The sequence below is a fragment of the Acomys minous genome (assembly GCF_964271855.1).
Source record: "Acomys minous genome assembly, chromosome: 19".
Taxonomy (NCBI): domain Eukaryota; kingdom Metazoa; phylum Chordata; class Mammalia; order Rodentia; family Muridae; genus Acomys; species Acomys minous.
In genome coordinates, this window is record NC_140499.1 from 40103587 (window position 1) to 40130625 (window position 27039).

The window sequence follows — 27039 nt, forward strand, 5'->3', positions numbered from 1 at the left end:
ATGATTTCAGGCTGACACTTTCCCACTTATTATTCTTTAGGAAATCCCAGGGCAGGCAATGTCCCTTAGAGAAGTTTTTCTATTCTTGGAATGAGTTAAAGGAAAAAAAAGTTTTGTTAATATGTTCCTGAGCCTCTTTTTATTTCAGATATGTTGTATCTGTCTTAGCCTCAACTCTAAAATCCTAATAAAACTTTGTATTGAAATAGTGTCCAATATAAAAGATGTCATATTATAAATCTTGCCAATTGGTATTTTATAGTTTGTGATTTTATTCACGATGCTAATACGACATTACGAAAGGCAATATTCTAAAGCATCAGCAGCTGCTTCAGAAGCAACTTAAAAGGGAAGTTGAGCCAGGTCAACAAACTTCACATGGAGCTCACAGCTCTACTCATCCAGAATTGTGGACACTGTGGTGGCGTTGAGCTCACTGCTCACAGAAGCTGAGGTCAGCTGGATGCTCCTGTCTACAGTGGGGACTCTTCCACCTACAGTTTCATCAGTGTTCCTCTTTGGCCTCAGCAAAATAATGAAGCACTTGGGAAGAAATATACAGCCTAAAAGGCCATAGCTGGATGCCAATATGGCAAATATTTCCACAGCCACTTTGAATTTGCCTTTGGTGCTCAAGTAAGCAGGAACAAAAGAGATCCAGACGATGAAAAAAACCAGCATCCCAAAAGTGATACATTTCCCTTCATAATAGTTATCTGGCAGCTGGCGAGCCACAAAGGTTGTAAGGAAACACAGCAAAGCCAGGAGGACATCAAACCCAAATATGGAGCACAGAAACTCTATAGAGCCTTCACTGCATTCAAAGATGATCTTTACATTTTGAATTTCAATGTTCTTCAACATCCTTGGTGGGTCCAACACCAAGTAAGCTGCACATGCACCAATCTCCCCTACAACACAGATCAGCACAATCAGTTTTCGAAAAACGGGGTGCATGGATATAAGCCTGGTTTTTGATTTGGAAATCCTGTAGGCAAAAAAGAGTGAAATGGTCTTTCCAAGAATGGAAGACAGACAAAGGCAAAAGCCCAATGCCAGAGTGACCTGGCGGGCCATGCAGGTCCAGTGCTGTGGCTTGCCTATGAACAGCATGGATGACAGCACCGTGATGACCAGAGACACCTGGATGAGGAAGCTCAGCTCCCGGTCATTGGCATTCACCAGTGGAGTGTGTCTGTAGATCACATACACAATGGTGACTGCCAAGACCACAAGCGCCCCAATGATGGAGAGGATGACAAGGGTGAATCCTAGGGCCTCCTCATAAGCCAGGAATTCCACTTCCTTTGGCACACACTTGCTCTTCTGTGCATTGGACCAGTCATCTTCACCACATTGATCACATTCCCTTTGACCTGTTGAAAAAGAACAGAGAATTGATTCCAAGGGAACCCAATTCCCAATTGTCACTTTTACCTGTGAATATCCCAGGGCAGTGAAAGAGCTGAACAATGTTTATATATATATATATAAAACATTAGTAGTGGGGAAATGGCCTTGTTGCCAACAGATGCTGTGGCAGATTGAGAGTTGTTTTCAATTTTAGGAACTGAGCATTTCTTCTCAACCATAGCCTATCTTAAATTGGTCTTTTCCAGTGATGTGCCTTTATTCCTCCTGCAACACTCTGTTGGGAAAAGATGTATGTGTCTTCATCAACCTCAGAACAGCCCAGCAATGAGGAAGTCATAGCTACTGAGGTAAACCAATCAAAAGGACTGGGACTCAGCTGGTTTAACCTCTTGTATTTTCAGTCTCTCATCCAATATTCCCTTGTGGAGGAGACTCATGCATGTGCCCATTCAAATGTCCCCAACTCTGGATGCTCATTTGAATGTCTGATAAGGATGAGGATAGTAAGGAAAACAGAACCTTCCATGGTCCTGAGGCTAAGAAGGTTATGTCTGCATGGAGGTTCTAAGAGAAAGCATTGGAGAACAAGAAAACTCTGCTGGAGGTCAGGTTATGACAGATGATGGAATGGGTCCACTCAAGGTTAATTTAAAGATTCAGTTGAGGACTGGCCTTTCCTTTCAATCACTCTTACTCCTGGTGTGGACAGCTCTGCATGGAATTCTGGGTGGAGACTTGGGGGACCTGGAGCCAGGAGGTTGTTCAGGTTATAAGGTGCTTGTTTTCCATCATGAACCAATGTATCTTTTTTACATGATTACTCTTGAGGGCCATGTGACAAAAGACAAGCACATTTTTGTTCCTTCACCAAGCAAAAAAGAAAAAGAAATATAAAAACATTTGCTCTAATATGTTTGTTTAAAAAGACAAAACCTGCTTAAGTCATAAAACCAAATGATCAATCTGCCATAGTAATTCATGCTGCTACAGCTGCACAGTGCATTTGCTTTCAGTGCACAAAATCTTAAAAACAATTGGGTGACTTTTTTTCTACCACAGTTAGTGTTTGGTCTTGTTCACAAAGAAGTAATTTTAGGTATCATGAATTTATTCATATTTTACATTTTATAAATTTTGTTTTGTTTCCTTATGAATTTCACAGTGTTAGGTACTTATATCAGAAGTGAGAATTAATATTTTTCTTTATTCACACTGAACAGTGGACAATTTTACAGGTTTCATGAAATTTTTCATAGGCTGCTTATACCTTTTCAGAAAGATACATAAGAAGCTCTTTGACAACTTTTGATTAATATAATTGCATTACTACCAGTGAGAAAGTGAGCATTTCTACCTGGTTTCTCTGACACATATCCATCAGCACATGGGATGCAGTCAAAGCAGCATATGGGTTGTCCCTGGCGAATCCCCTTCCGGGTCCCTGGAGCACATACTTTTGTGCAGACTGAATCTGGAAGCTAACAAAGATAAAGACAGTGGATATAACAAAGCCTTGAAACTTTTTCACTTGTGAGATGGAGAAAGTTCTCATTTGCATTTCCAGGAAGAAATCTGTCCTATTTTTTAGAGGACTTGAGCCCATGATACTGAGCAAAGTTAGCAGACAAAGCATGGCAATATGGAGAACCTAGAAAGAACTCCTGCGGTTGACTCTGGAAATGCTGGCCTAACTCTAATGACAGTTTTTTTTTCCACCTTGGCTATCAAGACCAAACTAAGGTAAAAGAAGATGCTGTGGATGAGACAGGTTGCTAACTCTGTTCTTGGTTTGATGAGACCTGTGACCCCAATAATCATCTTCAGCTCATGAAAGATATTTTTTTCAGCAAAGGAATTCCAAATTATTATTTATTATCATCAGACATCTATCATAAGTGGCTGGCAGAAAAAAAGAAAAATGAATTCTTTGCCCCATGAGAAACAGGAAGGTAAAAAATTATGTAGAGAAGGCATAACTTGTAATGTTCTCTTGCTAACTACATTTAGAAATTTTAGTAGTAATCACCAGGCCCTGTGTATTTTTATATTCTACATTGATGTGCACCTTGAAATCCAGAAAAAAACCCTGCATTTATATATTAATATGAGTAAATAATTATTTATGGGATAGATAAAATATGTTTTTTTGAGCCAGGCATAATGACTTCAGCTCAAAAATCAAAAGCAAACACATAAACAAAAGAAAAGTTAAGCCTCCAAAACAATAAACCATTTAAGACATGAAACACATTTTTGTACTTCATAAATTTTAAATTTGTTTGAATTACATATAAAAAACTTCATTATATAAATATAACCCCAACTTTCCTCTGTCTTCCTCCACATCCCCAGCAGAAGACTCCTGCTCCATCATAGGCCATGCCAGTACTAGCAATCCCAGGGACCTGAGGTACCTGGAACCCCAAAGGCCACACCATTATCCAGAACACCAGAGGCCATATTGGGTACTAGAACCCCAGAGACAATGGGAATACTAACCCCAAGACCCCAGAGGTCACACAAGCCACCGAAACTCCAGCTGTGACACTGCTGGAACTACAGACTCTCTGGTCACCAGAACCACATGCAATGCCAGCCAGAAAACCATTGAAAAAAGAGAAAGCAAGGGGGAAAAAATCCATCCAAGAAAGATAAAGGTAGAAATTGGTACCTCAACCTATACTATTCTCACACTCAGATGATAGAGGCCACCATAAAACATAATAAAAAACACCTAGACCAACAAGGTATCAGCAAACCCCAGATATTCCAACACAGCTGAAGCACAAGAAAACAGAAGAAACAGACTTTAAATTCAATCTTATAAAGATGATATAGGCCCTTAAAGAGAAAATGAACAAATCCCTTAAAGAAACCCAGAAAAACACAAACAATCAGGTGAAGGACATGAATAAATCTGTTCAAAACCTGAAAATTGAAAGAGAAGCAGTAAGGAAAACAAAAACTGAGGGAAAACTAGAGATAGGAGATCTGGGTAGTGAACAGAAACTACAGATACAAGCCTCATAAACAGAATACAAGAGATGAAAGATAGACTCTCAGGCATAGAAGATACTGTAGAAGAAATTGATACAGCGGTAAAAGGAAATGTGATAGGTACAAAATTCCCGACAGAAAATTTTCAGAAAATCTGCAGTACTATGAAAAGTCCAAATCTAAGAATAATAGGAATAGAAGGAGAAGATTTCCAATTTAAAGGCTCAGATAACATTTTTAACATCATAGAAGAAAATTTCCTAACCAAAGAAGGAAATACTCATAAAGGTACAAGAAAGTTATAGAAGACCAAATGGACTAGACCAGGAAAGAAAGTCCCCCTTCCATATAATAATCAACTCACTAAATACACAGACCAAAGAAAGAATATTAAAAGCTGCAAGGGAAAAGGCCAAGTAACATATAAAGGCCAGCCTATTAGAATTGCACCTGACTTCTTAGTAGAGACTCTAAAAGCCAGAAGGATCTGTATACATGCTGTGCAGATTCTAAAAGAGCACAGACCCCAGCCCATAATACTAAGCTTTCAATCCCCATAGATGGAGAAAACAAGATATTCCATCACAAAGTCGAATTTAAACAGTACCTACCTACAAAATGAACTAGAAGGAAAACTCTAACAAAAGGGGTAAACTACACTTATAAAGCACAGAAAATAAATAATTTCACACTAGCAAAATCAAAAGAAGGGACACACACACCACACAGACTCCTCCTACATACCACCACTACCACCGCCATACCTCAAGAAACACACCTTAGCATCGAAGCTAGACATTACCTCAGAGTAAAGGGTTGTAAAAGGGCCAAAGAAGCAAGCTGGTATAGTCATTCTAATACCTAACAAAATAGACTCCCAATCACAATTAATCAAAAGAAATGGGGAGGGATACTTCATACTCATCAACGGAAAAAATCCACCACAAAGTGGTTTCAATTCTAAACATCTATGTCCCAAACACCCACATTTGTAAAAGAAACATTGCTAAAGCTTAAATTCCATACTGAATCCCATACATTAATAGTAGGAGACTCCAACATCCTACTTTCACCAATAGACATGTCATCCAGACAGAAACTAAACAGAGAAATAATGGAGCCAACAGATGTTATGACTTAAATTAACTTAATAGATATCTGCAGAACATTTCACTCAAATACAAAAGAATATGCCTTATTTTCAGCACCTTATGGAACATTCTCCAAAACTGATCACATATTTGGTCACAAGGCAAGTTTCAATAGATAATAAAATTGAAATAAACACCTGCTTTTTATCAGACCACCATCGATTAAAGCTGTATTTCAACAACAATAGAAACATAAAAAAGCTTACAAACAGATGGACATTGGACAAATCACTACTGATTTACCACTGGGTCAAGGCAGAAATAAAGAAATTAGAAACTTCCTAGAATCCAATGAAAATTAAGGCACAACATATTCAAACATATAGGACAAAACGAAAGCAATGCTATTATGAAAGTTCATAGCACTAAGTACCTTAATAAGGAAACTGGAAAGATCGTATACTAGTAACTTAACAGCATACTGGATATCTCTAGAACAAAGAGAAGCAAACACACACAAGAAGAGAAATGGCAGGAAATAATCAAGCAGAGGGCTGAAATCAATACAATAGAAATAAAAAGAATAAGAAAAAGAATTAATGAAACAAGGAGTTGATTCTTTGAGAAAATCACCAAAAGATACAAATTTTATCCAAACTAACCAAAAGGCAGGGGGTGGGGTGATATCCAAATTAACAATATCAGAAATAAAAAGGGGAACATAACAACAAACATGGAGGAAATTAAAATAATCATTAGCTCATAATTAAAAAATCTTTACAAAACTGGAAAAATCTAAAAGAAATTGACAAATTTCTTGATAGAAACTATTTACCAAACTTAAATTAAGATCAGATAAACAATTTAAATAGACCCCTAACCTTTAAAGAAATAGACACATAGTCATTAAAATTCTTCCAACAGCAAACAACAACAACAACAACAAAACAACCAAAACCAAAACCAAAACAAAAACAAAAAACCCAGACCTACAAGGCTTAGTACAGAATTCTACCAGATTTCTAAAGAAGAGCTAATGTCAATACTCTTCAAATTATTCAACAAAACGGAAACAGAGACAACATTTCTAATTCATTTTATGAGGACACAAGCACCCAGATACCAAAACCACAGAAAGACTTAACAAAGAAAGAGAAGTACAGATCGATAGTCCCCATGAACACTGATACAAAAATATACCATAAAACACTCAAAAATAAAATCCGCAATCACATCAGAAAGACCATTCACCATGATCAAGTAGCCTTTATCCCAGAGATTCAAGGATGCTCCAACATACAAAAGTCCATCAGTATAATCCACCATATAAACAAACTAAAAGAAAAAAACTCCCAGGAGATCATCTCATTAGATGCTGATATAACCTTTGACAAAACCCGATATCCTTCATGATAAAAGCCTTGGAGACATCATGCGTACAAGAGATCTACTTAAACATAAGAATGACAATATCCAGCAAGACAGTAGTCAGCATCAAGTAAAATGGAGAGAAACTCAAAGAAATTCCAGTAAAATCAGGAATAAGACAAGATGTCCATTCTTTCCATTACCTATCCAAGATAGTACTTGAAGTTTCAGGTAGAGCAATAAAACAATATATCCCTCCTACATACAAATGGTCAACTAGCTGAGAAAAAAATCAGGGAAACAACACCCTTCGCAATAGCCTCAAAAATATAAAATATCTTGGTGTATCCCTAATCAAACAAGTAAAAGACTTGTATGACAAAAACTTTGAGTCTCTGAAGAAAGAAACTGAAGAAGATACCAGAAGCTGGAAAGATCTTCCATGCTCATAGATCAGTAGGATCAACATAGTAAATATGTGTATCTTACCAATATGAAATCTACCAATTCAAAGCAACTCCCAACAAAATGGCAGCACATTTTTTACAGACCTTGAAAGAACAATATTCAACTTCATATGGAAAAACTTGAAACCCAGGATAGCTAAAACAATCCTGTACAATAAAAAGAACTTCCAGAATCATCACCATCCCTGATTCCAAGCTCTACCACAGAGCAACAGTAATAAAACTCACATGGTATTGGCATAAAAAAAGACAGGCCAATCAAAGGAATTGAGTGAAAGACTCAGAAGTAAATCCACACACCTCTGGTCTTGATTTTTGACAAAGAAGACAAAACCATAAAAAGGAAAAAAGAAAGTGTCCTCAACAAATGGTGCTGGTTTAACTATATGTTAGCATATGTAGATAATGCAAATAGATCCATATCTATCACACTGTGAAAAACTGAAGTCAGTGTGGATCAAAGACCTCAACATAGATCCAGATACACTGAACATGGTAGAAGAGAAATTGGGGAGTAGCCTTGAATGCACTGTCACAGGAGACAACTTCCTGAACATGGCACAGAAGACGACTTCTTTAACATAACACCAATAGGGCAGGCACTAAAACTGACAATAAATGGGACCCCATGAAACTGAAAAGCTCCTGGAAGGCTAAGGATACAGCCATTCAGACAAAGCTGCAGCCTACAGAATGGGAAAAGATCTTCACATCTGACATAGGGCTAACTTTCAAAATATATAGAGAACTCAAGAAACTAGACATTAACAAAATGAAACAATCCAATTAAAAAATGGAATACAGATGCAAACAGAGGATTCTCAACAGAGGAATCTCAAATGGCAAAAACAAAACAAAACAAAACAACTACAATAACCAACAAATAAAAACCACTTAAAAATGTTCAACATCCTTAGTCATTAGAGAAATGTAAATCAAAACGACTTTGAGATTCACTTTTACACCTGTCAAAATGGATAAGATAATAAAAAAAACCCACAAGTGACACCTCATGCTGGTGAGGATATGGAGCAAGGGGAACACTCCTCCACTGTTGGTAGGAGTGAAAATTTGTACAGCTACTTTGGAAATCAATATGGCAGTTACTCAGAAAGTTGGGAATCAACTTACCTGCAGACTCAGCTATCCAACTCCTGGCATATACCCAAAAGATTTTCCATCATACCACAAGGATATTTGCACAGTTATGTTCATAGCAACATTATTTTTAATAACTAGAACCTGGAAACAACCTAGATGTCCCTCAATGAAAGAATGTTTAAAGAAAACGTGATACACAATACACAATGTGAGTATTACTTAGCTGTTAATAATAATGACACCATGAAATTTGCAGGCAAATGGATGGAACTAGAAAAAAAATCATCCCAAGTGTGGTAACCCAAGTCCAGAAGACAAACATGGTATGTACTCACTTATAAGTGGATAGTAGCTTAAAGTAAATGATAACCATGATAATCCACAGACCCACAAAAGCTAAGTAACAAGGAGAGCTCAAGGGCATACATATGAATCTCCCTAGGAAGAGCAAATAGAATAGACTTCATGGGTGGAGGGGGTGGGAATGGAGGGGTCAGGTGGGAGGAAGAATGGAAGGAAAGAATCCTGGGGCAGGCAATGGGAATTGTGGGAATTGGGGCCATCTCAGGAATGCACTAGAAACCCAGTACAATGAAAACTCCCAGGAATCCAAGAAGATGACCATAATTAAGACTCCTAGCAATGGGGGGGGGGTGCAGAGCCTTAACTGACCATATCCTGTAACCAGGAAATATCTCCATGGAGGGATTAGGACACCAACCCAGCCACATAACCTTCAATCTACAATTTGTTCTGTTTAGAAGATGTGCTGGTGGTAAACATTATACAGAATTTGTGGGAGTGTCTAACCAATGACTGGTCCATCCTGAGATCAATGCCACAAGAGGAAGCCCACACCTGACAGTGCCTGAAGGACCAGGATCCAGAGTCTGGACAGCTCAGAGATCTAGGAGAGAACCAAGCACACCTGGAAAAAAAATCCGAAAAACAAGACAAAACAAAACAAAACAAAAGAGTCAGTGATATGATGCCTAATGATATTCTGCTTTACTCAGATTGGTGCATAGTCAAATTGTCATTAGAGTGGCTTCATCCAGCAAAGGATGGAAACAGATACATAGATCCACAGCCAAACATTAGGTGGAGCTCAGGGATCCTGTGAAAGAGGGAGGGAAGAAGGAGACCCAGAGGGGTTAAGGACAGCATAAGAAAATCCACAGGATCAACTAACCTGTTCTCAAAGGAGCTCACAGAGACTGAACAGACAATCAGGAAGCATGAATAGGACTGACCTAGGCCCTCTGCATATGTCTTATCATTGTGTAGCTTGTTCTTCCTGTGGGACACCTAACAGTGGGAACAGAGGCCATCACTGACTCCTTTGTCACCTTTTTGGACCCTCTTCCTCATATTGGGTTGCCTTGACCAGCCTTAATACAAGGAGAGGTCTCTAGTTTTATTGAAATTTGATATGTTTAGTTGATATCCATGGGAAGCCTGCCCTTTTCTGAATAGAAAAAAGGAAGAGTAGATGGGAGATAGGGCAGATGCAAGGTGGAGGGGTGGAGTAGGGAAGAGGATGGAAGGGAAACTGCAGTTGGGATGCAAAATAGCAATAATAATAAAGAAAAACAATAGGTTAAATAAATACATGTTAAAAATTAAAAAATAAAAATCATGAAAAATATAAACCCAACTTTAATACAGATGATAAATATAAAATTACAATGTTGTATTGAAATATTCTTTTTAAAAATTTTATTTATTGTATATGAGTGCTTTTATCTGCAGAGGAGGGCATCAGATAACATTATAGATGGTTGTGAGCCACCATGTGGTTATTGGGAATTGAACTCAGGACCTCTGGAAGAGCAGGCCCTTAACCACTGAGTTATTTCTTCAGTCCTATTGAAATATTCTTACTCACTACTAAATTATATTAAAATTCTCATGTATTTTAATATAACATGAATTTAAAAATTATAAATAGACAAACAACAATATGAAAAAACATATGTTATACTAATGAAATTGATTCGGAATATGGCAAAACTTTAGCTAGTTTACATTTATTTAGTACCTGAAAAAATAGCTTTCTATATATGTATACATATATATATATATAAACAAAAAATATGTCAGACCAACTAACCCTTGAAGATTCAGTGTTCCAAAATAATGTTGAGTTCTTTGGAATAACAAGTTCTTGTTTTGTATTTTTGAATTTGTATTCTCCAACCTTGACAAAGGTGATTTCTCCAGCATTATCTAGTTGCCAATTGAGGATATCATAATGTCCACTTTCCATATCTCCACTGCTATCAAATCCTATTTTCCTTCCATCATGGGTAGTAAATTCCATGTTCTTAAAATAAATCAATAGCTAACAAGAAAGAAGGAGAAAAAAGTAAAAGAAAAAAAAGCAATTTGTTACAATTTAATTATTTAGAAAATAAAGATTTATAAAAACGGTAGATTTCAGCTCATATGTTATTCATGGGCTTTTTTTTTTGCCAGCCTTTTTTTTTTTGTTACCAACTGTGATATTTTCTAGCCATAGGTTGCAATTCAAACACAAAAAGTGGTTGGGTAAATTGAGATGTGCTGTGTGTGTAATACACATAGTGGATTATAAACATGTAAAGAGAATGGAAACTTTTGTTAATAATTTCACAATCTTATTTTACTATCACAAGACACTAAATTATGACAACATAGTAAAGAATATTTTAGACATACTGGGTTAAATCATTTTCTTAATTTAATTTTATCTATTTTCCTTACCAACTCTAACTTTTGACATACATTAAAACAGAATGTTTTTGTTACACTAACATAAGCTTATATGAAGGTTTAGCAGCTTAATATCTCCGTATCAAGACAGGAGAATAGTTGGAATACTTTTCGTTCTCTTTGGCCCACTTTCCCTGTGTAAGGATACAAAAGTCCATGACTATTTCCTTTTTTTTTTTTTTTTTTTAAGATCTCACAATGCTCTCTGAGAAACTAGTCGAAAGAAAGAAAGAAAATCACAGTCTAGTGGAGAGATAGAAAATCAGGCATTGAAAGTTAAATTCAAAAGAGGTTATATTGCTGCTGTGTCACAGTTTTCTCCTAAAGTGAAACATTTCATCATTTCAAGGAAGCTCTTTACATAGAAAGTTAAATGACTCAAAATAGCTTCTGGAGATCTCTGAAACTGAGCAGATTCACTAGGTCCCTCCTTGACAGAGAAGTAAAGAAAGCTGAGAATCCTTCTAGGCTGACTGTGCTAAGGTGCGGAGAAGACTCAGACAAGTCAAGGTGCACAGAAGACTTCTTGAGACAAGTCCATCTGCTTAGAAAAAAGAGGAACCAGCTGAGCTGACTGGAAGTCGTTTAGACCAACTTGAAAAGAACACCCCTCTGAGAGGACCAAAGACTGTGCAGTGTGCTCCAGGTTACTAGTTTTTGTCACCCATGCTGGTGTGGGCCTTGGTGATGCATCAGTCTTTGAGTCATTTCTGTTTCTGGTAAGTAACCCATAACCCATATCTCTTTAAGTAACTCCAATAAAATCCACTGGTTTACTAATTTAGACTTTGGTGGTATCTGAACTTTGTTCTGTTTTGGGCTCCCTATCTGGGGTGAGTAAGACATGTGCGTTGAGTTTTCCCATGAAAAGTTTTCTCACATAACAGTTGCTACTGTAGAAAAAATGTTGAAAGGGCATAGGGGAGGTAATGCCTGATTGACTTAGGAAACTGGAATTCTTCATTTCTCAGAAAGAGTCCACTTTAGCTGGGCTATAAATGATTAGGAAATTGCCTTGAGAGTTTGCTTCTGCATTCTAATCTTCCACAGAGCAGAAAAGAACATGGCCAATGGTACAAGAGTTCATGGGACTGATGGTAAGCCTATAGGATCAAAGATAGACATTTACAAGAATCCTATGAGAAAATAACCTTTCTCTAATTCACACCTGACCTTATTAGCTTTAGACAAATAACAGCATGCTTTCTTTGGTATAGAGCTAATCCATTACGCAGGGCATAATCTTGATCATTAACTGCATTACAAGCTGCATTTGGATTTCTCAACCAAAAGACTTAGTGTGGTCGTCAGCTCTCCACAGAGCATTAAGACTGCAGAAGCTGGTAGAAAGAACCTACATGATGGTGTCTTACGATCCGAATTCGTTTGGTTCTGTAAACATTGTGACCATAAGCAAGGCACACATTTAGGAAGCATTATCTGCCTGGTTTGTAAAGAGAGGATAAGTATTTTTCCTAATTGTTGTCATAGGAATTAAGGCTATATACCTGAATGAATTTACTATGTGAATATACTAAGAAAGCGTTTTAGTCACCACTTACCCCTGGTGCTGTTTTTTGTCACCTGGTCTTTTGTTACTCTTCTGTCTCCTTTCCTGTCTATTCTTCCCAATTCCAATAAAATATATGTCAGAAATCATGAAATTTTAACTCTTATTGCCAAATCCATAAAATGTACCTCTAGGCTTACCAAAAGGGTAAAGCAAATAAATGGTCAAAGACTTCTGTACTTAGACACTTCCCTAGATCATCCTTCCCACAGTTTCACTTGCTTGTCATTTTTGGATGGTGGGGCACTATTATCTACCATCATACATTTCCCAAGATTTTGGAAATGCCAGGTGTGTACTGTGCACGCATCTAATCTTAGAGACTGATACATGTACATAGCGCAAGCTCCTCTCAGAAGGAGAAGGAGAAAGAACAGGGGAAGAAAAACAAGGAGAAGAGAAAAGGCCAGAAGAATGTAGAAATAACCAAGCAAATGGAGCCTAGAAACAAACTGCAGTAGCCATTCTAGTATCTAATAAAATAGTTTTCAACCAAAATTAATAAAAAGAAATGGGAAGGACACCTCATAATCATCAAAGGAAAAGTCCACCAAGTTGACATCTCATTTCGGAACATCTATGCCCCCAATACCAGGGCACCTACATTTGTTGTTGTTGTTGTTTTTGCAGTTTCTTTATTATTATTATTATTTTTTATTCTTTTTCTTTTTTTTACATACACATTTATATTATTACACATATATACAATAAACTATCTACAGCAAGAAGAACCACAAAACAATCAGGAATTATATAAAGGTTACATTCATAATGTTTTGGCTATTTGTATTTGGCAACCTTGAAGAAAACATCTTTCCTATCTTAGTGTATCTAAAATTCTGAATGTAAATCCATGTCTATCATATCTCATCTTTTTTAATGTAAAACATCTATCTAGATGTAAAAACATCTTAACTCCTAAACAACCAAGCTTACTTGTAAAACTAAACTATCTGGTCTTCAACCTCATCAGAAACTTGAGAAGGAATAAACCTAATTACCTAAGTACTGGTGATCAGCTTCCAAAATGAGAAAATGACAGAGACAGTTTGTTGCCTTAACAGTCACTCAAAACTCTCTACAACATTGGAGCACCATCTTCAACCCTCTGCCCCAATATATCTGACAGACACGTTTGTGAGGCAGGAACTATTGAGGACTTGCTTACCCTGTCTTGGCAGAATTTGGTCATCGGCTCTGCCTGTAGCCAAGCTTGGCCATTTTAGGGCAGAATTCTGTCAGTGGCTGAAATGAGGACATTTTGTCCAGTGGCTTGTTTGCCACATTTGAAGTCATCTCCATAAGGAGGGTCTTTGATGCTCATTATCTTCTGTGAGGTAGGTTGGGTGTTTCTAGGAGTTAATCTGTCTTATTGTCAACAAATCTTTAAAATAATAAAAACATCTTTAAATGCCATATTCTATAGGTCTCTGAGGTTTTTGAAGACCTTACCTAACTATTTAACCTTATCTATCTATAGAATCATATCTATCTGTAAAACCTAGGATGCATATTCTTGTGATTAAAAAGACTAGTAATTGAGATGACCATGATTTGATCGACTAACAATTGTTAGTATTAAGTATTACTTAATTATCTGAAACAGCCTGCAATAGTACTTTTAAAGTATTAGAAGTAAACTTTGTATTATAATTGAATTATATGGCTACAATACTTTATATTAGAGTAGAAATACATATAATGTGTGTGAAGAATAATCTTAAATTTTGAATTCTATACCAATGTATCAAAATTAAACTTATTTTGCATCAATATACAAAGTCTATAACAGTGAATTAAGAATAACCTTCTGAATAACAAGTAACAAGGAGACGATTCAATAATCTACTTTTGTCCCTATGATCCCTATATATTTCTATATTCCTCCTTCTTCCTTTCAACCCCTATCTCCAAACCTAAGGAAGAAAGATAAGGGAAAAGAGAGATATACCTGAGTCCAACCTCATTTTCTTTGTGAATAGGACCAATAATAACTTATAACCAACTCTCAATGGAAATAAACATCTATAGCCCAAGAAAGCAACCAAAAATCCTACCCAACCTTCATTAAAGGAAATGGAGCATCAATCTCTTAAAGTTTCTTCCTATTGATTTGGAATGAATAATACTTTTGTAGGGGCCTAAATAAAATTGGGGAAAATGGTTAAACAAACTAGCAATAACTTCTGGTCCAGTTCTAAATGTTGAGAAATTCCAGGCTTAATTAAAGTCCTGTGTAGGACAGTCTGAAATTCTGGACCAGTTGAGATTGGAAGTTTCTTTTGAAGCTGTACTGTTCTGATGAAGAACAGCAACTGCAGCACTTGGTGCTGGAACATGAAGGATGCAGGATGTCAGTGTCCAGCATGCTGAGAAGAATGAATCCTATCAGGTATGATTCAGTACCAGTGTCTGGTTCTTTTGTTCTGAAAACATATAATTTCTCACAAGCAGTATACAGTCTTAAAATTATAAATACACAAGGTGTGCGCGATGCACAGAACAATTAAGTCTAGTTCTCTGCTCTTTGTATGAGCAGAAAAAAAGAACATCTGTAAATCTTTATTGATGCCATAGGAATAATGGCATCTTACTATTAGTCACAAGGATTCTGTAACCAACAAGAAGCCTTATCTATGCAAAGACATTCATATCTCAGCCAGTCTCAGAGCTATTCCCATTTAGTGGGATTAGCAATATAAGTTACCTGCATGGTCTGCAGTTTGAATTCTTTACATCCCGATTGTAGCCCCCTCCCTCACTATCTCCCAACTCCCCTATGGGCACCTACATTTGTAAAATAAACATCATTGAAGCTTGAAAAACACATCAATCACCACAAACTAGCGGTGGAAAACTTCAACACCCATCTCTCACGAAAGGACAGGTCATTGAGACAGAAACCAAACAGAGAAATAATGAACTAACAGATGTCATGAATTAAATGATCCTAACAGATATCTACAGAACTTTTCACCCAACCCCAAAAGGAATATACCTTCTTATCAGCACTACATGGAACCTTCTCCAAAACTGTCCATAGCACTAAATGCCTTCATAAAAAAATTAGAGAGATCCCATACTAGCAACTTAACAGCATACCTGAAAGCCCTAGGGGGAGAGGGCAGGTGCAGGTGCAGGAAACATACCCAAGAGGAGTAAATGGCAGGAATAACTCAGGGCTGAAATCAGTAAATTAGGAACAAAGAGAACAATACAAAGAATCAACAAAACCAAGAACCGGTTCTTTCAGAAAATCAACAAGATAGAAAAACCGTTAGTCAAACTAAATAAAAGCCAGAGAGAAAATATCCATATTAACCAAATGAGAAATGAAATGGGGGACATATCAACAGACACTGAGGAAATCCACAGAATTATTAGATCTTACTTCAAAAGCCTTTATGCAAGAAAATTGGAAAATCTAAATTAAATGGACAATTTTTTGATAGATTCCACTTACCAAAGTTAAATCAAGACCAGGTAAACAAGTTAAATAGTCCTAAGTAAATAGAAGCACTCATTAAAAAAATTTTTATACAAAAAAAAAAAAAAGCCCAGGACTAGGTGGTTTCAGTGCAGAATTCTACCAGACTTTTGAAAAAGAGCTAATACCAACACACCTTAAACTATTCCACAAAATAGAAACAGAAGGAACATTGCCAAAGTTATTCTATGAGCCCACAGTCACTCTGATACATTAACTACAAAAGACCCAAGAAAGATTATTTCAGGCCAATTTCCCTTATGAATATTGACACCAAAATACTCAATAAAATACTTATAAACTGAATCCAATAATACATCAAAAATATCATCCACCATGACCAAGTAGGCTTAATTCCCACACATGGAGGATTGCTTGAATATATAAAAATCCATCAATGTAATCTACCATGTAAATAAACTGAAAGAAACCCCCCCACATATGCTCTCATTAGATGCTGAAAATGCATTTGACAAGATCCAGTGCTCACTCATGTTAAAAGTTGTGGAGAGATCAGTGATACAAGGCACATATTTAAACAGAATAAAGTAAATATATAGCAAGCCTATAGTCAACATTAAATTAAACAGAGAAACTTAAATAAATTCAGGAACAAGGCTGTTCACTCTCTCCAAATCTCTTCAATACAGAACTTGAAGTTCTAGCTACACCAATAAGACAGCTAAAGGCAATTAAGTGGGTAAAAATCTGAAAGGAAGAAGTCAAAGTATCACTATTTGCAGGTGATATGATACTATACACAGGTGACCCAAAAAATTCTACCAGGGAACTCCTACAGCTGATAAACACCTTCAGCAAAGTGGCTGGATACAAAATTAACTAAAAGAAAAAAATTAGTAGCCCTCCTGTGCACAAAAGACAAATGATGAGGGGGTGGGGAATCACAGATTGAATGGTGTTATCTGGGGGGGCTGAGAACTGCCAGCATTGAATATAGAGTGGGCCAATTTGAAAATGAAAGTTAAGTGGAAATACAAGGGTCTCAGCCACTGTGGTGTCTGTCACATTGACAGTGTTTTACAAAAGTAGAGCAATAACGATCAGGCAAGGAGGTAGTAACACATCAGAGAGGCTAAGTGGGCATCCCGCAGGGCTGACAGGGACAGTTCCATATTTCCAGTAAGAGAAAGATAAGGACAGAAATAAGCAGGGACTCTTGGGTGAGAACACTCTTGGCCAGACTTCTCAGGTTACTGGGTACCAACATGAGTCATTTGACAGTAGATGAAGAACAAGAACTGTGGATGTGGTTTTGCCGGATAATCCCTATAATCTTTATCCCCTGCCATCCATGCTTTGTGTGGCTCCTCTACTGTATGAAGACTTCATCCTCTAGATTTACTTCAAGATAGATAAGACCAATGGTTAAGATAAAAGAATGGGAGGGAAAGGAAATTTGTATACAATATCCAGGCATCATCTTAAACTGGAGAGACATACATGTTTTTGCCGTAACATGAACATGATGTTTTGGAACCCAAGTAGTTATCTTAGATTACAAGTTCCATATTGTAAACAAGGAACAGACAGAATGAAGAAAGCAGAGTCGCTAACTCATGTTGTACTTCTAGATACATTTAAGTTTCATTTCTGTGAAGAAAAACAGCTTATTTTATAAAAGGCATCTTTTTTTAATGGGATTTAAAAAAATCATTGACAACAAACCTAATAACTTGGTAGTAAATGAGGACTTAAAATTAACAATCAAGCGATTCAGGCAACTTACTGTGGTAAGTGTTGGTGCTATAAACTTTACAGAAGCAAATCAGTAGTTTTAATGGCATGAACCTGGCAGCAAAAACTTGATTTTAGGGGGCCGAAGAGATGGGTCAGTGGTTTAGAACACTTGCTGCTCTTGCAGAGCACCCAGGTTCAATTCTCAGCACCCACATCATGGAGCAAACCATCAATAGTTCCAGTCCTAAGATGACCCACTAGTGACCTCCAAGGGCACCAGACACTCACATAGTGTCGCTACATGCATGCAGGTAAGACATCCATATCCATAAATAGAATAAAATAAATATTAAAAATATTTATTTAAAAACTTTGATTTTTCCTCATGTTATATCATAAGGTAAAATAACTTACCTCCCTGGGCTCAAAGGTAGGTATTTCTGAACATTTTGTATCTGTCACATCTGATTCCGGTATGTCACATCTGCTTAGACGATCCAGGGCATAAGCCATAGCATACACAGCTTGTTTGACATTGTTTGTGATTCTCAGCTGAGACACGTCCAGGTAGGTATTTTTCAGATCTTCCAGCTTCTCCTCCCCAGTGCAGAGCTGGTCAGACATGTCATACAGTCTGTCTTCTTTACCTGTCATATTCACTCTGTGGTCCACATTGTAAGGCACACTGCTATTGGGCCAGGTACAGTTAAAAGCAGTTTGCCAGAATTCAATGGTCAAGACATCAGTGGGATCCTTGCTAGGGTGTATATCATAAAGAAATTCTTTTAATCCGGGTATAACACTTCTGGGTGCTGCAAATCCAATAGTTCCACCAAAATATGGAAAATATTCAGGCTTTGCAATGAGGGCTGAGGTAATCCAAGCTTCGCTGGCTATCCACGTCCTGTCAGTTATGTTATGATGGACCATTTCCAGCACAAAGGGGCTGAGGTCAATGTCAGTTGTAAAAAGCACAATGACTTTGGCAGTGGAACTCTTTATTGCCTTAATAGCATTTTGCATTTTCTCATTGGAGTAGACTTTGGGAATGGTTTCAGAGAAAGCAACGCAGAGGTTGGCACTCTCCATTTTTTCCCTAAAGGATTTTACTCCATATTTTCCATAATCATCATCAGCTGCAATAGCACCGACCCAGACCCAACCAAAGTGCTGGATGAGAGTCACCATGGCCTCCGACTGGACCTTATCGCTGGGAATTGTGCGAAAATAAGATGGAAACTGGAATTTGTCGCTAAGAATTGAGCAGGAAGAAAAATAGCCCACCTAAAATTGAAAATATTTATAGTCATTAGGACGCCAGAGCTAATTCTTAAAAGACAGCTTCAGAAATATCAACAGGGAGGGAGCTGGACAGTTCTCCTATGGTTCTCCCGTCCTTCCGTAGACCATGACATCCTACTGGTGCTTCTACGTGGTGGGTGGGGCTGGGGACTATTCTGGCAACACTTTGGTTGCCCTATCAATGGAAAGGTGTCAGGGTTGCCCATAGGTAAGGTGAAGGTACTCAGTGTACCAGTGTTCATGTGTGGAAGCATAGCACTGTCAGGAAGGTCATTTGCAAGTTCCCTTATCCTCGTGGACATTGGTGGTTCCCTGAGTCGGGATATCTGGACTCTTTCCCAACTTTAGCATCTCCTGTGCGGAGATGTTGGACTGAGTCCAAGGCTCGGCCTCAAGTCCAAGGCTCATGTATTCCAATGTGTCTCCTGTGTGCTCTCCTGCTTCCACCTCTGCTCCCACCTCTGCTCTCTTACACCACTTCAGTTTTTCATCTCTCTTTTGTTTTCCTTCTGTCAGAACTCCTGAGTATGTAGGTCCTAAAACTTGACTTGAGAGAGATTACTAATTCTCCAACCTGAAGTCTAGGCACTGTTCTCCAACAAAGTCACTAGAAACTTCTTTTTTAATGGACATAGCCAGATAAATGAACAAGTGTGCTTTCCTCACTTGGACTGTAGTTCTTTTCTGTGGTTAGCATTTAGGGAGACTTAAGCATGGAGATCAGCTGAGCACATATTCCTGAAAATCTTTTGTGTATCTTTGCTGTATGTAGTGTACCCTTCATGTTGCTGACTTGCACCTCAAAATATGTTACCTTCTCCCCTATCCAGTCTCCTGCACTAAGGCAATCACCACCAGTGTGATGCCCTATAACCCCTTAGCTCCAACTGAATCCTTCATGAGTGCTGCAATAGTATCCCTGTGCTCTATTTCCCTCTGTTAATTTTTTACTGTTCTTATTCCACTGGCTAAGGTTCTTATTCTCCTTTCTAACCATACAAACAACAAATTCATAGAAGGTACTATGTAGGAAAGCATGCCTTTAAGAAGGAATGACATGAGAGTTCTGAGATTTGATCAATAATTTTCCATATATGATCTTGTTACTTGGATCTCCTGAGTCTTTGCTTTCCCCACAAGAAAATTAACACAACAATAGCCTAGGTTTTTATGTTTCTTGATATTAAAGTATTAGACAGAAATTTTATTTTATCTTCCCCCCCCCCAGACTCACTAAAAGACTTTATGGTGAAATATATCTAGAGCTTTCTAAGGTATGCTTGAGTTTATTAGAGTTTAGGGGAAGATAGAGCTCACTTCAGTTTTTCGTCTGAGCAGGAGAGCAGGTGCAGTTTGGATGAGATACATGAATCTCACCCTAAGACATATTCCAGGTCCCCCACCTTTCTTTGTATTGCTTCACAGTACTTTTCCATCCTTCCCACACTCACATTTGAAGCTTTATAAGTTAAATACTATGTTGGGCAGGGGCTGTGGGTCATTAATGCAGCATTTGTCTACAGTGAGCCAGTCCCTGGATTTTATACCCAGTATCAAAGAGAGAGAGTGGGGGAGGGGGAAGGAAAGAAGAAGGGAGGAGGGTGGAGGATGGAGGGGAGTCAGGTATGGAGGGTGGAGGAAATAAAGAGAGTGAGTGAAATACTCCTATAACATCAGTATCACCAATTACCTTGCTCATCATTCATATTAGTACATTGAGACACTTGAACAACACAGCCACCGAAATAACTCTAGATCTTTTCATTTTCCCAATAATACATGCTTTGCAATTTCTTATTCTTGTATTGATATATACCATCCTCTCTGGGTTTAAAATAAGTTATTAAGCAAGGTAACATGAAATTCCCAGGCCCATTTTACTATGTCAGGGTGATGATTTTGCTCATGACTAACAAGTACCAAAAGAGACCCAAAGAACAACCTATGCCTTATCCAGCCACCAGTCAGCCACGAAGTATTCATGGATGACCTCTACTGGGCTCCACATAGTGCATGGAGCATGGTCACTAGTGCGATATCCACATCACTGAGTCATGACTCAGTCAGTGCAAGCAGGATGCTGCAGGAGATAGAACAATCTCAGTTGCTCTAATAGTGCACACTCCTGGGTCTGGGAGCACCTTGGCTCTATTCTTTGTTGTCTCTGTAGCTTAGCTCAGTCTCTATGGACCTCACTGTTATTTGCAATATTTTTTTATACAGTGTCATATTCTCTTCTCTCTCTTTTTTTTATTTTGAGACAGATTTTTTTTTTGTATATAATACCTCTGACTGTCTTGGAACTAACTTTGTAGACCTGGTTGGTCTCAAATTCACATAGATCCATCTGCTTCTGCCCCCAAACTCCTAGGATTAAGAGCATGTGCCCCCCTTCCTGGCACAGAAAACATTTGCATTTTTTTCTAAGCACATAGCACACTGTTCAAAGATACCTGACACATGTAATACAAGCCCAGAATTCTTGAAGAAGCAACTGACAAGGATGATCCCCCTGCTCCAATAATTCCTACTAGGTATTTTCCAGTGCTGGTTCTAAATTGGGGCTTGTATTCTTCCTGCCCTGTAAGAAATGTCAAGGCAGTCTCCATTGATTTGGCGATGGAGAAACAGGTGTCAAAGATCTGATAGCCCATAGTGTGGTTGGGTAGAATGTCCGTCCTCTCATTAATCTCCTTGATGGTGTGGATCATGGTTTTCATCCAGCGGAAACCCCGGAAGTTAAACCTGGAAAGGAAAAGCTTCTGTGAGGCAGTAGACACTGTCGGGGTGGGGCTTGAAAGGTGTGGAGCTGCAGTTTAGTGAGTGATGATAGCTTTTTGCCGAAGCAGGTACCATGTCAGTTTTTCACAAATGACATGACAATCTTATAAGATTCCAAACATTAGTTTCAGTCAGTCTTTATAATTGACTGTTTTACATTTTCTTGCCCAGTGTATCTCTTATATCCTAAAAATATTTTCAAATTTCTGATTACTTCTTTTCAAAAATAGTTCTTCTAGTCCCAATTCTCTTCAGCAAACACATATAACAATCCCTTAGAAAACACTTTATCATTTCTTTGGAGGTTCCTAGGGATATGATTCTTTTCTCCTTCTTGGCTTATTATTTTCTTCAGAACATTAATTATACTGATAAAAATAATTTAACACATTAATTACTAATGGCAGAAGTTATTGAATCCACCATGTAAAATTCTATATCCAATGCTATAATTACAGCATGCATCTTACTGCTGAGAGATGTTTAACTGACGTTGTCTTCCTGCTGTTCTCATGTAAAAACATAAACGTGGGACTCTTATTTTTTATCCTGCATCCATTAAAAGAGAAATACTTCTCCTGTAGTCCATCACAATATTGTTTTCAAGGACTTTTGCATGACACAACACCAAAAACTCCTCTCCTTAGTCCTAAATTTCACCTGAATTATAACTATACTTTAACAAAATTGTTCAAAAACAATTATTTAAGTAACTGTTCTATTGCTATGGTCTGTGGCTAGTTGGACTATTTAACTTTATATCTTCAGCTTAGTAAATATTTTAAATTTAATATCTAAAAAAAATCTCTGTTGACAATTTGGACTTTTCCTTCCTCTCTGTGTGCACATTCTGATATGTGTGGAGGGGTTGCCAATGTCGAGGTCTTCCTCAGTCACTCGACACCTTATTGTCTGAGGCAGAGTCTCTCCTTGAACCTGGATCTTGACTTGACTAGCCCAGCTGGCAAGCAAGCTCTGGTGCTCTTTCAGTCTTCTCCTATGGAGCACTGGGATTGCAGAATGCCACCACACCACACGTTCTGTGTGGGTTCTCGGGCATCTAATTAAGTCCTCATTCTTGTAAGGCAAAGACGTTACCAAATGAGCCATCTCCCCAGACCATTCTATTTAGTTTGTGTTTTGGTTTATTTTTCCTTTTCATTTAGTGTGCAGCTGCTGAGTTCCTCTGGTGTTGTATACTATAAGAACAGGAATGAGGAGCCTGTTTTCAATTTCTTTACATAAGGAAAAAGAAAAGTAATCGAGCATGGCGATTAAAAAAAAAAACAGTGATGGCAATAGATGTGTGAGCAATAAAATTCAAAGAGCGTGCACCTAGGCAAACTGACAGCTGCACCAAGGCTTGAAGGATTATAGAGATGTGAGGGAGCAACACAGACAGAGCTGGTGAGAAGTTACTCCAGCCAGAGGAAGTAAACACAACTAGACAAATATTCAAGGATTGAAAGGATCAGTATTTTTGGAAGGCAGAGTCATGGAAGTAACACAAAGAAAAGTAAAAAAACAGAAGAAACCAAAACACAAAATGCTTTACCATCATGCTGTTACTTAGTCCAAGTCATACCGATGACAATTTTTCCCCCCAAATAAGTACAGCAGTGTCTTTTAAAAATAAGACAGTAGCTGGGTGTGGTGGCAGAGGCCTTTAATATCAGCATTCAGAGAGGCAGAGGAAGGCGGATTACGGTGGGCTCAAGACCAGCCTGGTCTACAAAGTGAGTCCAGGGCAGCCAAGGGTAACAGAAAAACCTTGTCTCGAAAACAGAAAACAAAACCAAACAATAACAACAACCATGAAAATAATAAAGTAAGATAGAATATCATTTTGAGAGAAAAACCCACCTGCTTTGAGCCTCTAGCTCCACTTTTAAATTAGGCAAAGAAATCATTCTTCCCAAAGGAAAAGAACTATCTGCCCCAAACTGAATTATTTACACTAGTGAAAAACTGGAATAATCTTCTGTGTCTGGTGGTGGCTTCTGCAGAGGAGGATTTGGCATGGGTCTTGGGGCTCAAGTCATGGCCTTGGTCAAAGCTGTGGGGTAAAGGCGAAGACAAGGAATGGATCACTGTAACCAAGCTGAGCCGCCTGGTTAAGGACATGAAGACTTGGGAGGCAGAGGCAGGTGAATTGCTGTGAGTTCGAGGCCATCCTGGTCTACAAAGTGAGACCAGGACAGGCAAGGCTACACAGAGTGACTCTGTCTCCAAAACAAACAAACAAACAAACAAAAAACAAACAAACAAACAAACAAATAAACAAAAAACCACCAAAAAAGGACATGAAGATCAAGTCCTTGGAGATCTACCTGTTCTCCCTGCCCATTAAGGAATCGGAGATTATTGGCTTTTTCCTGGGTGCGTGCCTAAAGGATGAGGTTCTAAAGATCATGCCAGTGCAGAAGCAGACAGGGGCTGGCCAGCAGACCAGGTTGAAGGCCTTTGTCATTATTGGGGACTACAATGGTCATGCTGGTCCTGGTGTTAAGTGCTCAAAGGAGGTGGCCACTGTCATCTGAGGGGCCAACATCTTGGCCAAGCTTTCCATCATCTCTACACAGAAAGGCTACTGGGAGAACAAGATTGGCTAGCCACACACTGTTCCATGCAAGGTGACAGGCCCCTGTGGCTCTGTGTTGGTCCATCTCGTCCCTGCGCCCAGAGGCATTGGTATCATCTCTGCTCCTGCACCCAAGAAGCTGCTGCTGATAGCTGGCATTGATGGCTGCTACACATCAGCCAGGGCCTGCACTGCCACCCTGGGCAACTTTGCCAAAGCTACTTTTGATGCCATCTCCAGCGCCTACAGCTACCTGAGACCCGACCTCTGGAAAGAGACTGGGTTCACTTTGTCTCCTTATCAGGAATTCACTGATCATATTGTGAAAACCTGACACTGCAGTCTCTGAGGAGGACCCAGGCTCTAGCTGTGGTGACTACATGGGATTTTTATACAAGAAAAATAAAGTGAATTAAATCTGTTAAAAAAAAACCTCAACTAGATAAATGATATAGTAGTCTGAATAAAACAGTCAGTGAAATGGACAGTAGGCAACGTACTATAATTAAAACTCCACAGATGGGCCTTTAAAAGATTAGCAAGGAAAACATCTCAATGCAAATATGTGAAGTTTGGGGTGAATTTTCTTCATTCCCTGATTTCTATTATAATCCCCGCAGTACTATTACATACAATGTACCATTTTTCCTCATACATTAAAAAAAAATTAACTTTTTGTGTATTTTAATTAAAGCAAGAAATAAAACACTCTTTTCCTTGTATTATTTCATTGAAATTATTTGAAAATAATATGATCATCCTCTTTTATATAATTTAACCAACGGCCACCTGAAACTCGGCTACATTGTAATTTACTGTCCAGCCAGGGCTATCTGTGAGACCTATCTGTAGAACCAAAAAGTAAACCAATATAAAAAAAAAAAAAAGTGTACATTGCCTTTTCCATCTAAACTTTTGTAGAAAATAAACTTCAGAAGTCCCAGAGGAGATCGGCTACTAAATTAAGTAATTCACTTTATGAAAGATTAGGGTGGTGCATTATGATAAAGAAGTGAGGCTGTGATGACGTGATGACCGGCTGCTATGGTAACTAAGTAATACTCACTTTGTCTTCTGACCTCTGCTTCCCTACGAGAATGGAAACCAAATAGAGGGATGAAGAAAGTGGTGATTAGGGACTCCTCACAAATTTTCCCTTCGTCAACAACAGTACTGAGGATCCCTCCTTCCATTGACAACTGGGATATGAATCAGGCGATGGTATAAAAGAAAAGGAGTTGTGATTGGTGTAGATTTAATGGTGTAAGAAACCGCAAAAATATTTAAATACACATTTGCAGCTGTAATGACCACACAGCATCATGGAAAAGCCTGCGGTATTAGGCAAAATGTCCAGTGTAAATAGCGCCTTGCTGCCCTCATATAATTTAAAACCATGAACTCAGTTTTTGAAAGATCGAAAAATGGATATAGAAAATAAAAAATACTGTTTTGTGTTGGGAATGGAATTGTAGGTGACTGTTTTGTATTGTTTTAATTTCTGGCATTCTCTTCATATCTAATCTCTTTCTCTCTCTCTCTCTCTCTCTCTCTCTCTCTCTAATTATGAGTGCATGTGTGCATATTTGTGTGTGATATACATATTCTCAGATATCTGTCCTATCCCAATTTTGTTTTTCTCACAATGGAGTACTATGTTTGAGTATCCGGAATTCTACTTCGTGATACGATTTTATATTTTGAAGGAGGCAGCAGTAAAGACAGAAGTTTTCCTGCAGGTCAGAATCTTGTCATGAAGATTGCCTCAGAAGCAAAGCAGATTTTCCACACTGCACACCTGAACTTGAGGTTGAAACAATTAGCACTGCATCATCTGTGCTCTCAAGCCCCAGGGTTCGCATGAACCAACAGAGGGCTCCTGGAAATGTAGATTCTATTCAGCAGATGTGGTATGCAATTCCTGATTCTATATGTCTAACAAGTTTTTTGATGCTGCTCCTGGTAGTGGTGGTGGGCTACAAATAGCCCTCTGAAGAACAACCAGACAAAATTTCTCCCCTTATAAACTGAGATAAAGCCATTTAAAGCAAGGTTTGGAGAGCTTCAGCTGGAATCCAGGCTCCATGCTAACCACTTTTCTCCAGACACCCAAATTATTGTGAAAAAAAGAAAACGATTTAACAATGGCTTACCCCTCACACATGGCTGATACTGGCTCCTCATCAGACTCATTTGTTGGGATGGTCCTAGAGTGAATAGGAAATAGTCCTCCAATGACAAAAGAATGGTTTTCAGCTTCCACATATCCAGTCAAATTAAACTTGCGCAGCAACCTGCATGACTGATCTTCAGATTGAGAATGTATTTCAACCCATAGAAGTACGGTGAGTCCCATAGCCAAGCACCTTTTTCTGCCAGCCATTTTAATATGGTCAGCGTTGAAGTTACACACGTTTTTAGAAAGCACCTTGCTGGAGTGCTGGAGTGTGTATGAGCCTCAATAGAGT

General features: G+C 38.3%; 1 protein-coding gene across 1 annotated transcript; it reads right to left on the minus strand.

Moving 5' to 3' along the window:
• Positions 1 to 393: 393 nt before the first annotated feature.
• Positions 394 to 27039, minus strand: LOC311590138 (vomeronasal type-2 receptor 1-like; the record flags this gene model as incomplete). The annotated part of the gene is made up of 6 exons (XM_084769002.1): positions 26725 to 27039; positions 21663 to 21954; positions 18322 to 19191; positions 10512 to 10742; positions 2729 to 2852; positions 394 to 1376 (listed from the first exon to the last, which is right to left on the minus strand). Exons 1-6 carry the CDS (start codon positions 26952 to 26954, stop codon positions 394 to 396), a joined length of 2730 nt encoding a protein of 909 aa, XP_084625128.1. The 5' UTR covers positions 26955 to 27039.